General features: G+C 36.6%; 1 protein-coding gene across 1 annotated transcript; it reads right to left on the reverse strand.

The window, feature by feature from the left end:
• Nucleotides 1–2,007: 2,007 nt before the first annotated feature.
• On the reverse strand, nucleotides 2,008–13,482 carry LOC133323344 (cell adhesion molecule 2-like; the record flags this gene model as incomplete). The annotated part of the gene is made up of 5 exons (XM_061532287.1): nucleotides 2,008–2,128; nucleotides 2,259–2,370; nucleotides 6,218–6,366; nucleotides 9,297–9,491; nucleotides 13,339–13,482. Coding segments are annotated over 5 exons (721 nt in total), but the record flags the coding sequence as incomplete, so codon positions are not given.
• Between the last annotated feature and the right edge of the window lie 571 nt (nucleotides 13,483–14,053).

The raw sequence follows: 14,053 nt of genomic DNA on the forward strand, positions 1-14,053 counted from the left end.
AAAATATAAAACCGCAGAAAATGTTCTTTTTTCGTGGTAGTTGTGTAGGGTAGTTAAACGATGGGTAGTTAAACGGCTTATACATTAGAACTTTTTACCGGGTTAACCTACTTTATGAGGATTTATTTGACATATATGCAATGGAATTGACAATTGAAACACACTGGGTTAACGAAATCCGGTTAAATGTTAACGTACTGTTAGCTGATTTTTTCCGTTTATTGGGGTTATCATATAAACCATAGTAGGGGGAATATTCGGTAGGCGAAATTTTCAGTTCATACCCCGATTTTGCCATATGTTGTAATCATTTTTCTCTCAGAGGATATCGACATATAAACTAAAACGTGATAACGAACTGTATCGACCCGCATTTAGGACCAGGTCCTATATAAAACATCCTACCTATTTAATATTTACCGTGATGGACGGTATTGGGATTCAAAACTAATATATTAGCTTGGAACTTGAGCTACATCGGCCATTAATTAGACCTAACTCCTTATATAATGAAAACACCAAGTAGTGCTAATTCCTACACAATGTTGGTCAATATTGGTCCCGCTTTAGTATGCCTTAATATAATATTGCCCTTTAAATTGGAGTATTTTCAGGATTTTATACACATGTTTCACCGTACCATGCGTTAATAATATATGTCAACATTTTAGGGTTTTGAGATTTTAGGAAAACCCCCATTGAATTTGCTGGATTTTCTATTTGGTTTATAACAATCGATTGGAAGAATTGTCGTTATATGTATGTTCCCTATGTTTTCATTTAAAAAAAATTGTCAGTATTTCTATGGTGGAGGGTATCAAAAGTTCGGCCTGGCCGAACTTAACGCTGTTTTACTTGTTTATATTTTGAATGAAATTGTTTTATTTGAATTCATGACAGACAATATTCAGACCCATAACAAATTTATTGGAATGTTTTTTAGAACGTAGCTCTTGTTGAGTTTTTTTTTTTTTTTTTGGAATTATAATTTGTTTTCTTACATTAATTTTTTAAGGTCGTCCTTACGATTTTAAATGTCAAATCGTTTTTCTTAAAGTCTGAAACATTTTATGGCGATTCATAACGCATTCAATATAATTCCCAAATGTATTCCAACGTATCTGGATGATTGATAAAGGAGAACCTTTAACTATTGTTGTTGTTGTTGCAGTTGTTTTCTCGATTTGTTGAACATGTAAATGTACAACACGTCGTTGTTAGAGTTTTCAATTCGAAAAAAGTGAGCAGCAACTCAACATAAAAGACAAACAAAACCAAGCCAGCCCCCATGAAAAACGCCCACAAAAAAAAGACAGACCAACAATTTTTCCTTTTCCAACCAACCAAACAAACAAAACAACAAAAAAACATGTTTTCAATCTACAAATGTGAAAATAACAAAGTTAGTCTAGAAACAAAAAGAGGAGAACATAAAAAAACCAACCCGCCAACACAAACTTTTAATGGAAAACGCAATAATCTACAAAAACGCCCTCTGTCCCGACTAGAACACCCATACAGACGCACACAAATTATTGTGAGTGGGAAATACACCACACACACACAGTTTGCTGCGTTTTTATTTTTCCCATCAGCAATAGAAATATGAAGAGCTAGGACTCCCACAAAGCATTGCTAGTCTGGAGGCCAGAAATTTAATAGATATGATAGATAGAGGTGAGATATCCCTGTATCTGTGTATATTGGAGATGCCATGCCAATGGCGGTCACGTATTTCTCCCTCTGTTAGGTTGTTAGAAAACCCAACCCACAACTATTCACAAAGTGAACCACACACATATTCTCCCACAAAACAATAACCACGACAAAATCCATCAAGGGAATTGGAATTATTAACCAAAATACAAAAAACTAAAAAAACCTGAAAGCCCCTTAAATTTTTTTTTCAAAATCCCTACAAAAAAAATCGCCCTCAAGATGTATGGACGGAATAACCGAACCGAATGACAGAAGAACAACTTTGTGATAGCTGGACGTTTTACTTACCGTTGAACCCATTTAAACGAGGGCATTGGATTGCCATCGGCCACACATTCAAAGGCGGCTGGTGTAAATAATGGTGCTGTGGTTAAACGATCCGGTCCAGCGGACAATATTTTGGGGGGATCTACGGGAGATGAAAAATGATGAAAAAAAAAACGAAACGAATATGGAAAACATTGATTATGGCTTGCCAATAACCAACTTTTTTCGCGCTTTCACAGAAAAAAAAGTTTGAAAAACGTTTTGAAACTTACATTTCACATCCAACTGCACAGATAACTGTTCTGAGGTACCAACGGAGTTTCGTGCCTCACAGGTATATAAGCCGGCATCACGTCGTCCAACTGGTCGTAGTTGTAAAGTTTCCTGTGAGCAGAAAATAAAAGAGAGAGAGAAGTATAGTGGGTAAAAACAAAATTATATTAATGTTGAATATACATATTTTGGCCATATGAGAAATATGTATGTATGCACGAGTATATAGACATTTACAATTATATGCTATATTAAATTTAAATCTGTTATTGTCAATAATTGTTATGATGTTGTTGTGATAAGTTGAGAAGTAAGGTTGAAACATTTTCCACCTCAAGTAAAAAAGTGTCAGTCGGTGTTACAGTCAGATATATAACCTTAGCCAATGGTTTGCGGATGTCTTCGGAATTACACACATAATATATAAGGTATATTTTTTAATAAAACATTTTCAGATTTAATTTTGATCAAATCAGTTATTCAATTCTCTTCAAATTAAATTTACAAGCTTATAATATGTTGAACCTTTGTGGGACAGGTACCAGAAGGAGAGGACTGACGGCTCCTACCTTCGGACTTGATCTAGGCTTTGTAATAATAATAATTTTTAGCACCATCTTCGGACTTGAACTAGGTATGGAAGAAATATTACGATGTATAAAGTTTGGATGAAATTGGTTACTCCGTTCGAGAGTTATCGTGCGCTCCAGCTGGACAGACAGACAAACGGACTGACGAACATTTGTACATCGATTCCAAACATCAAATCGGGATTTCAGAAACATTTAAATAGAACTAGAATTAACATTACATTAAAACTCATCTAAAACCTTATATGAAGGATGTGAAAAAAGTTGGTGGTGGCGTATTGCAGTCCCGGGTCTCGGTTTAAAATCCCAGTGAGGAAGAAAAAAACTTTGAAAACGGATTTTGAATACTCATAAAAACAGGTTTACATTTCATTACAGTTGAAATGCAGTCGAATCCTCCGCGATTTTCTAACAACCAGCCTTGGCATCAATATTTTCACATAACGATAAGACAAAACAAATTGGAGGGAGATTGTGGATTCAGTGGGCAACCACTGCACCAGAATGCAAGAACACGTTGTTTTTAGGCAACGATACATTCTTACAAAGCGGGGTTTCAATATTTGTAAAAATAGGCTTACATCTCCTTCCAGATGAAATGTTCTAAAAACCAGCCTTGACATCAATATCCAAACATGACGCTAACATATGGAGTAGTGCCACCAAGAGGGCAATGACAACATTAATAAGCAAGGGCCCCAACCCCTGCACAAAAATTGAAGGAGGCGTTGATTTAAGGCAACCCTAGATGGCAGCCTCATTACCGAGGGCAGGCTACAGAAACCCCATCATTTACTTAAATGTCCTGAGGACTAATCAGGTAGTAATATGACGATTCTATGCTCCCCACAAGAGTACAGATGAGAAAAGAAAAATTCTTTCAAAGTGGTTTTTGAATATTCCTAAAAATAGACTTACATTTCCTTCGAGATGAAATGTATTCTAAGCCTCCCTACTATTGTAAAAACCAGCCTTGGCATCAAAATCAGATCATGACGATAACACAACATAAGGACTGCAGGCAGATAATGCCACCAAAAGGGCAATGACAACACTATATAGGCAGTCTCATTACCTAGAACAGACTACAGCATACCAATCATATACTTAAATGGACTGAGGACTTATCGAGTAAGATGACAATGCTTTGCGAAAGTCGTATGCTGCCAAGATGAGTATAGGATTTTAACATGTACATATATTGACAATTTTTTCCAAAAAAGTTTTTCAGTGTCTAGAAAAGCGAGATTGTAGTCAATAGAATTAATATCAGGTTGTGGCCAAGCTTCCCTATTTTATACATGGAAAATTTTTCCGGACCATTTCTTCCTGTAGGGAATTTTTTTACTCAAAAGTCTGGTTTCAAATCTTGACAATAACAAAACATAGGAATTGCAGCGAGGATATTGTGTCACCTAATGTATAATGACAACACTAAATAAGCAAGAACCCCAACCAACCACTGCACATAAATGCATGAAGACGTTGTTTTTATGCAACGATAGATGGCAGTCCCATTACCTAGGACAGGCTTCAGCAAACCAATCATTTACTTAAATGGGCTGAAGACTAATCGAGTAAGATGACCATGCTTTGAGAAAGCCTATGCTCACCAGTGGAGAAATCCTATGCGCCCCAGTGGAGAAAAGAAAAATTCCTTGAAGGCATTTTTTGAATATTCGTTAAAATAGGCTTACATTCCCTTCGAGACGAAAGGTATTTTAGCCCTCTCTGGTATTCTAAAACCACTCTTGGCATACATATCAAAACATGACGTTCACACAATATAGGTATTGCAGGAGATGGTGCCACCAAGAGGGCAATGACAACACAATATAAGCAAAGACCCCAACCAAGTCACAAGAATGCTAGATTTTAGGGTAGAGCACTTCATAAGAGATATTCAAAATGGGAGGAAGAAGCAGTATCGGCGATTTCCTTGAATATCCGAGAAGTTAAACGCCATGTGTACGCATTTGTATTCAATAATATCATTCCGGAAAATATCCCAACTGGCGGGCTTCAAAAATGACGCCGAAAATATGAGAACGGAAAATAACCAGATTGAGAATGTTTTTATACCGATCATGTTAATAATAAGGACATAAAAAGGACAAAAAACCAGAGGAATGATTTGAGAAAGATATTCCATGAAGCCGATACTGTAATTAGCCGATGTGACAACGCGTGATAATAATAATTTGCCCAATCGAAATGGAATCTTTGAAGGCATCAAGTATGGAGCTCAAACAGTAGATTCCAGAAGATGCAAATATTAAGTTTCCTGAAGATATGCATCATAGTATATGAAATTATGGAGCTGTAGTGTCCCTGGTAAGCCCTCACATTGGAGAAAACATACTGGTGGATGAAAGTTCACTGGAAGAAATATCACTGGAGTAGGGATTAGTAAATCGAATTTCGACTAATCGATTAATCGTTCTTTAGACTTTTCTATACAAAAGTCTAAAAGTCGAAGTCGACTTTTGACACATTTCAAGATCGACTTTCGATTTTCTTCATATAGACTTGGTTCATTATCACAAAGACGAAATTTCCCAAAAAAAATACACATCCCAGAAATAAAATTGTTTGTCGATCTTGCTTTAGTCGGTAAAAGTCGAAATTGATTTTGAACAGGTTTGACAAAATCGAAAGATCGACTTTTTAGTTTAAAAAGAAAAGTCTAAAAGTCGACTTTTTGGTCAGAGGCAAAAAATCGAACAGTTTTCGTATCCCTACACGGGGGAATGGTTCGAAAACGCTTGATTTAAAACAAGTTCTCCCTATGGTTGGGAAGGCCAAAGAAGCAGTGTCAGTGTAGCCTCCATATAACGGTACCCCAAAAGATAGTTATGTTGGCATTTTTAGACAAGATTTTAAACCGAATTGGCTGTTATTTTCATAATTTGGGTTATCATTGGTTGTAAAATCCACCTTTCAAAAACTATCAACATAGGTCCACGTTTTCAAAAACGATAACCTCAATATTCAGCATTTCAGAGACGGTTTTATTTGATAATTTCTGTTCACATTAGGTGGCCTACCAAGAATTATAGCAGTAGACTCACAGAAGTGATTGTAATTTTTCAATATAAGTCGATGCTTCTACATATTTTCAAATATCCATTGAATTATTTTAAATCTGTGCCTTTAAATGTATTTTATCACAATTTATCACACCACCTCTAAATTCTTCAACGAATTCTTGTCGTTTGAATATTTCTTCTTATTTTAAATTTTTTGTTCTTATAATTTTCTCTCGCTGTCATTTTATCCATTTCCAATGATATTGGCATCGAAATATTGTATTGTGTATGCAGTTGTATGTGTAGGTGCATCCGTGCACATAACATGCATCGACTTACCTGTAGACTGGCAATTTCAGAACGTCCTGCACGCCGCCAAACAATATTGGCCGGTGGATTGGCATCCGCTACACAGCGTAATATCAATGCATCTTTATCCTCTTCCAAGTCGATTTCCGGTGAGCCAATTAGACGTATTGTTGGTGCGTCTGTAAAAGAGAGAAAAAAACACGGTAAAATAGGATATCAGAAAATTTCTGTGTAGTCGCTGTTTGGCAGGCAGGAAGAAGAAAGTCAACAAGAACAACAACAAGTACAACCACTAAAGCATATTGAGGGAAAATTGCAGTTAATTTAATTGATTTAACCGGCAGCCAGGCAGTCAGTCAGTCGGTAGGTCTTCTTGTGTTGTACGAAGAACAACAGTGTTGATCCCGCCCGGACATTTAGACATTGCAGCCAGCCAAGCAACCAAGCAGCCAGCCAACCTTTCATCCTGCCAAAACCCAAGCCCATTCGTTACTGGCATTACCGGTTAGCAGCTGTACAAGGGAATTACACATTTGACTTGTTGCCAAATTCCAATTTTTTGTTGTTTTTTTTGGCTCAACATATTATTGTTGTTTTTGGGAGCAGGATATATATACATGGATTTTTAGTGACGTTCAGAGCTCATAGCATTCTCAGGCTTCCTCTGCCTGGACCCAAGGTGGCTGCCAGACTTCGGATGGATGGATAACTAAAAATGTTTTCCATGTTTTTCATTTAATTCAAACGAAATTTATTATAAAATTTTGTGTAATTGTGTAGGTGTAGGGCGGGCAAAGAGCCTGGGAAGATATTTGCCGAGGGAGTTGGGAAACTGCAAATGATAGTTTAGCTAAAACGCCCTGGGTTTGGTTGTTTGAATTTTACAAAAGGAAATTTAATTTGTTTTGAGGCAACTGCCGCCATGAAGTGTTGTATTTGGCACACTGTAATTTAATTGTTTATCCTTTTTCGGAGGAAGTCCTTAGGGGGAAATCCAATGAAAATATGTTTCCTGTTTAGTGTTTGGAAGATTTTTTTTGCTAAGGAGATTTTAAGTAGGTTGGAGGAAATTCTTAAGGCTATTTAATGAAAATCGAATTATTGGGCGCCATATTTTGTAAAATATGAAATATTTTATTTTAAAGCAATGGCGATCTGGAAGTAAGGGTGATACAGTCATAATTTATCTACTTAAAATTTAGAGACCTGGATGTGAGATTTATGTATTGAAATTACAGATACATTGATTGGAAAACCCGGCTAGGAACTTCAGCATATCGAAAAAAGGACTGTACTTTCATTGATAATATTGAGGGTAATATCTATAATCTATTCGGTCGGATAATTATGGTTCCCATATTTATTTGCTATAAATTTCCTATTTAGTGTGGGTGTTTGTTCTTGTAAACATTTATTTAACATAGAACCAGTAAGGAAAGGAGTAAAGTCGGACTGACTATATGATACCCTTCACCACTTTGAGTGTATTCTACATAGTCTCCTAACAGAACGAAAGATATATAAGAACTTTGGTGTACCATTTCTATTAAATCGGACATATATATATATATAAGAACTTTAGTGCACCATATCTATTAAATCGGATGAATATATATATATATATAAATATGGGAGCTGTGCTAAATTTACAGCAAATCGAAAGATATATAGGGAATTTTGTCCACCATTTGCATTAAATCGGACGAAAATATATATGGGAGCTATATTTAAATCTGAACCGATTTTCACGAAACTTAACACACATCATTCTAGACTTAATTCATTACGCTGTACCAAATTTTGTGCAAATCGAAACATATATAGGGAATTTGGTGCACCATTTACATTAAATCGGACGAAAATATATATGGAAGCTATATCTAAATCAGAACCGATTTTCAGGAAACTTAACATACATCATTCTAGACCCATTTCATTATGATGTGCCAAATTTCGTGCAAATCGAAAGATATATAGGGAGTTTGGTGCACCAAATACATTAAATCGGACGAAAATATATATATAGGAGCTATATCTAAATCTGAACCGATTTTCGTGAAACTTAGCACACATCATTCTAGGCTTCATTCAGTACGTTGTGCCAAATTTCATGCAAATTCAGAGATATTTAGGGACTTTGATGCACCATTTACCTTAAATCGGACGAAAATATATATATAGGAACTATATCTAAATCTGAACCGATTTTCATGAAACTTAACAAACATAATTCTAGATCTAATTCAATACGCTGTGCGAAATTTCGTGCAAATCGAAAGATATATAGGGAGTTTGGTGCACCATTTACATTAAATCGGACGAAAATATATATGGGAGCTATATCTAAATCTGGACCGATTTTCAGGAAACTTAGCACACATCATTCTAGACTTAATTCAGTACGCTGTGCTAAATTTCATGCAAATCGAAAGATATATAGGGACTTTGGTGCACCATTTACATTAAATCGGACGAAAATATATATGGGAGCTATATATAAATCTGAACCGATTTTCACGAAACTTAACACACATCATTCTAGGCTTCATTCAGTACGCTGTGCCAAATTTCATGCAAATCGAAAGATATTTAGGGACTTTGGTGCACCATTTACCTTAAATCGGGCGAAAATATATATGGGAGCTATATATAAATCTGAACCGATTTTCGTGAAACTTAGCACACATCATTCTAGGCTTCATTCAGTACGCTGTGCCAAATTTCATGCAAATCGAAAGATATTTAGGGACTTTGGTGCACCATTTACCTTAAATCGGACGAAAATATATATGGGAGCTATATTTAAATCTTAACCGATTTTCCCCAATGTCAATAGGGTTCGTCCTTGGGCCAAAAAAGTGACCTATGCCAAGTTTCATCCAAATCGGATCATAAATGCGACCTGTACTTTGTTTGTGTCTATCTCGTTTCCTTTTGCCTGTTACAAACATATGCACGAAGACATAATACCCTGTACCACAGTGTGGTGAAGGGTATAAAAATAACATAGTTGCCCTTTTGCCTAATCTCTCTCTAATTTGAACTTTTAATTATTTTCGTTTTCTTCTTCTTTCAACTTCTATTCGATTATCATTTACTATGTACTTACATTTCACATCTAATCTGGCTTCGACGGGCACCGTTTTCGCCGTATACGATTCATGATAAGCCAAGCAACGTAAAATGTCACCATGCCGTTCACGCATTGCTGTCAATTGGACAACCGATGTGGCAGACCATGTGCGAGGATTATCTGGTTCGGTGGCATTCGTTTGCGGGTGAATGGGTTCGATTTCTTGGTCACCTGAAATAAAAACATGAAATGAGAAAAAATATTGATGATAATAATCTTGAAAAAAAGGAAGATAAACCAGTAAGGACTCGACATAAGTCGGTATGATAACCTACACAATTATGGCTAAAAAGTATAATTTCAATTATGACGGATAATTCGATTCCGATTTTTACCAAGACAATTAAATGCTTTAAAATTCTTGATAAATAGATAATTGGTAATCCGTCCTAGAAGATCGGACTGCTATCTACCCTTGTGTTGAAACAACGTCCCCTTGAATTTGAGCAGTGGTTGGGATCCTTGCTTATTTAATGCTGCACTTTTCTTCCGGGTGGTGATATGTCCTGTCATTAATATTATGTATCATTCTTATGTATTGATGACAAGTTTAGTTATTCGAAGTCAGGGGAGCTTCGTTTGAAGCACAATGGCAAAAAATTGTCCATTCTCTATAAACTGCAGCAAAAGCATCACTTGGGTACCAAAAACCACCATCAAGAAACCCGGGATACGATTAGAAGTGTCGTAATGCTACTGATATGAAAAACGCAGCAGAGAAGAAGGAACAAGAAAAACGTGAGCGTGAGCAAATCGAGATGTACAGGAGTCAAAATGAAGTCCGGAATTTTACCAACGAGTAAAACGCCAGGCATCTCTACAGAAGAATGGCGCAGGCACATCCTTCTGTAGAGATGAAGATGGAAACCTGGTGACAGACAAGGACAGAGTTTGAGGATCTGGAGCATTTTGAAAAGCTTCCGGTATCAAATAGTGGCGGTGAAGAAGATACCACCTAGCCAAGATAAGGTCAGAAGAGCAATCAATCGGCTGAAGATCATAAATCAGCAGTTGAGCATGCACTGATGATTAGTACAGTTGGGCTAGAGGAATGCATGCCCAATGATTGGAACCTCAGCATCCTTTGTCCCTTACTTAGAAACGGACAAGACGATATGCGCCAACTATAGAGGAATAGGTATCCTTCCTATTGCATAAAAAAGCTATCTAGCGTACTGTTTGAACGTCAATGGCATTATTGAGTCTTATCAATTAAGCTTCAGTGCTGGTAAATCCAGCATTAACCTGATGTTCACTCTGCGCCAAATCCTGGAAAAGACCCACGAAATATACCTCTACACATTCCACCTATACGTCGACTATAAAGCCGCATTCGACAGTCCTATCCGTTCGGAGGTATTTAATGTCACAGCTCCGAGGTGGTAAACGATATTATATAACACGGTACCGCCATGAACGAAACTAATAACATCAGCTGTAAAATCCAGAGTAGAATAGTGTTGGTAATTCAAAAATAAGGCCTCGCCAGACCAAACTCATACTCTACAATACACTGATACTACCCGTGCTGTTGTATGGATCTGAAGCATGTGTACTTACGCAGGTCGATGAGGCTGCTCGTGGAGTGTTTGAGGCAAACATTCTCAGAAAAATCTGTGGGACGGTGATTATCGACGTCGAATGAATCATGAGTTGCACAATCTATTCTCGGTCAACGACATAGTCAGACGTATCGAGCTGCAGCGACTACGGTGGCTGGGTCATATTGTGAGAATGGATGGGGATGTCCCAGCTCAAATATAAAAGCGAGCCAAGTGATGGGTCAGACAGAAGGGTAAGGTCACGAATTCAATGGAAAGATCAACTGGAAGACAACATTCGCAACATGGTCTTCCAAATTGGAAGAGCGGTACACAAGACCGCCGCGTCTGGAAATCTTTTTTAAGCTCCGATAATGGAACAAATTTTCTGTCTCAAGACAGCTAAGTGAGTAAGTAAGGTTTTTATGTTTTTAAAAAATAATTCGGACTGTTCTTCAGAGTAAAGAATTGTTACCTAATATATTGAAATACATATTGGGTTTCAGTAAAATATCGATCGATCTTTCTGCTACATTGGTGCGTGAACAACTTCTTCACATAGCATCTTCAATATAATTTCATGTCTCTACATAACTCCTATACGAGGGCCTCGCGTCATTTTCCGCATGTTCTAAACCCTATTCCTATATTTTAACCTCGCCACTGCATTATCCTATTGGCGTTTTGAATGTTGAACTCTTGTGGAGGGCATAAAAAAGTTCGATTCGGCCTGAACAACGTTTTTAATTGTTTATTCGATTTTATACCCTTCACCACACTGTGGTACAGGGTATTATGTCTTTGTGCATATGTTTGTAACAGGCAAAAGGAATCGAGATATACCTATGGTTCCTTTTGAGAATATGCATAGAATCACTTTCTAAGTCGATTTACGTATGTCCGTCCGTCCGCCTGTCCATGTTAAATTGTAAACAAAGTACAGGTCGCATTTATTATTCGAATTGGATGAAATTTGGCACAGCTCATTCATTTGACTCAAGGAAGAACCATATTGAAATAGGGGAAAAATCGGTTCATATTTAGATATAGCTCCCAAATATATTTTCGTCCGATTTAATGTAAATGGTGCACAAAAGTCCCTAAATAGCTTTCGATTTGCACGAAATTTTGTACAGCGTACTGAATTAGGCCTAGAATGATGTGTGCTAAGTTTCTTGAAAATCGGTTTAGATTTAGATATAGCTCCCATATATAGTTTCGACCGATTTAAGGTAAATAGTGCACTAAAGACCCTATATATCTGTCGATTTGCACGAAATTTGGTACAACGTACTGAATTTAGTCCAGAATGATGTGTGCCAAGTTTCGAGAAAATCGGTCCAGATTTAGATATAGCTACCTTATATTATAGATTGATTTTAAGTAATTGACGCACCAAGGATCCAATATATGACTGATAGGAACAAAGGGTACTGAAATTAGTATAACCTAACCTGTGACAATATAATATATATAACTTCCATATATATATTTTCGCCCGATTTTAGGTAAATTGGACATCAAACTCTTCATGTTAGATTGACATCAAATTTTGCGCAACTAACGTAGAATTACGTAGTTGCGTTTTCTAGATGTACAGACATAGCCCAACGAATGATCTATTAATATTTGTTTGAGGTCGATTAACATGTAGATAAATATCACATATTTTATTTCATCCAATTTCATGTTAATAGTCCTGTTTAATATACCCATAGTGTTGAAGGGTATCATATAGTCGGCCCCGCCCGACTTTACTACTTTCCTTACTGGTTTATTTATAGGATATCTTCAACAAAATTATCTTATTTTTTAAACATTTTGCAGGAGTTTGTCTACATTAAATAAATATTTATTTAAAAAAATTCTAATTTTTGACAGAACACCTTTAGATTTTTTAATCTGACATTTAAAACTATTTTATAAAGAATGTGTCTACCTCAAATACTATTATCATATTTTTAAATCCTTTAACCCATTATCTCCATTTTTTATTTTTTAAATAAAAAAATCCTATACCAATTATGCTCAGATTTCCTGCAAAGTGTAATTAAATAATTCCTATACAAATTACCAAAGAAACCATAAGCTAATGTTGTTACAAGGCAACCTAAAGCGTTTTAAACCGTAAATACCTCCCCCAACTCCAACACCAACCCAACCAACAACTTCTTATGTAACACAATACGTGTATTTGAGACAGTTTCTCCACGAACTACTCTCATCCTCCGGTACCTCCACCTTTGTTTTAGACACAATGCCATGCCTTGGATATTAAAACAATTACAGATAATCGCACTGGAACTGCTGGCATTCCAAGAAACTAAACATTAAAACGCATTACAACAATTTTGATGAAATGAGCCATAAACCTCCAGGGAGAGGTTGTGGTCACAGAGCAGCATAAGGGGTAGGGACTTCAAATTAAGCAGAAAATAAAAAAAAAATAAAATTACAACAAAAACAACAAAACTTACCCAGAAACCACTTAAGTGTTGCAGGTGGATTGCCATAGTGGGAGACACACTTAACTGTGGCCAAGGAGCCAGCGTCCACGGTAATGTTATGGCCAGGCGGTACATGGGCGCCCTCATATTCCAAGCGTGGTCGTTGTGGTGCAACTGCAAGTAAACAAGAAAAAACACAAAGGGGGGATAACAACAAACATTTAGTACACACAAAGAAAACGATTTAAATGAAGGCGAAGATGAGTCGGAAGAGGATGCGGAGGAAAATCATTAGCGGTTAAAGTTCCAAAGAAATAAAACATAGAATTGCAGAATTGAATTGGGTCTGCCAAGCAAAAGAAAGTTAAATATACAACAGTAAAAATTACAAGAAAATTGTTCGTCTTGTTGTTGTTGTTGCAACAATGGTACAAATTGCAAGGAAAATAGACAACCTTTGATGGAGAACAAGAAAAAGATGAAGCAGAAGAAGGACACGAACACGACAAGATAACAATGAAAGAATTAAAATTGATGTCATGCATTTCCGGTTTCCTCAAGACGTGCTTCACGTCCATGTATATTATTTTTAGCCAAGGTAAAATCTAAATCTAAACTAATGTCAACTCGGCAAATGTAGTTGCAGTGGACAACCTTTGCCCTGTCTCTGCACCATCATCCGAGCAACCAATGAACCAATGAGTTAGCCATGAATGACATTTTAGGTTTCAGCATCAAAGTCAGA

Source organism: Musca vetustissima, unplaced genomic scaffold, assembly GCF_032173495.1.
Source record: "Musca vetustissima isolate MV318-11 ecotype Yass unplaced genomic scaffold, APGP_CSIRO_Mvet_v1 utg98072, whole genome shotgun sequence".
Lineage (NCBI taxonomy): Eukaryota > Metazoa > Arthropoda > Insecta > Diptera > Muscidae > Musca > Musca vetustissima.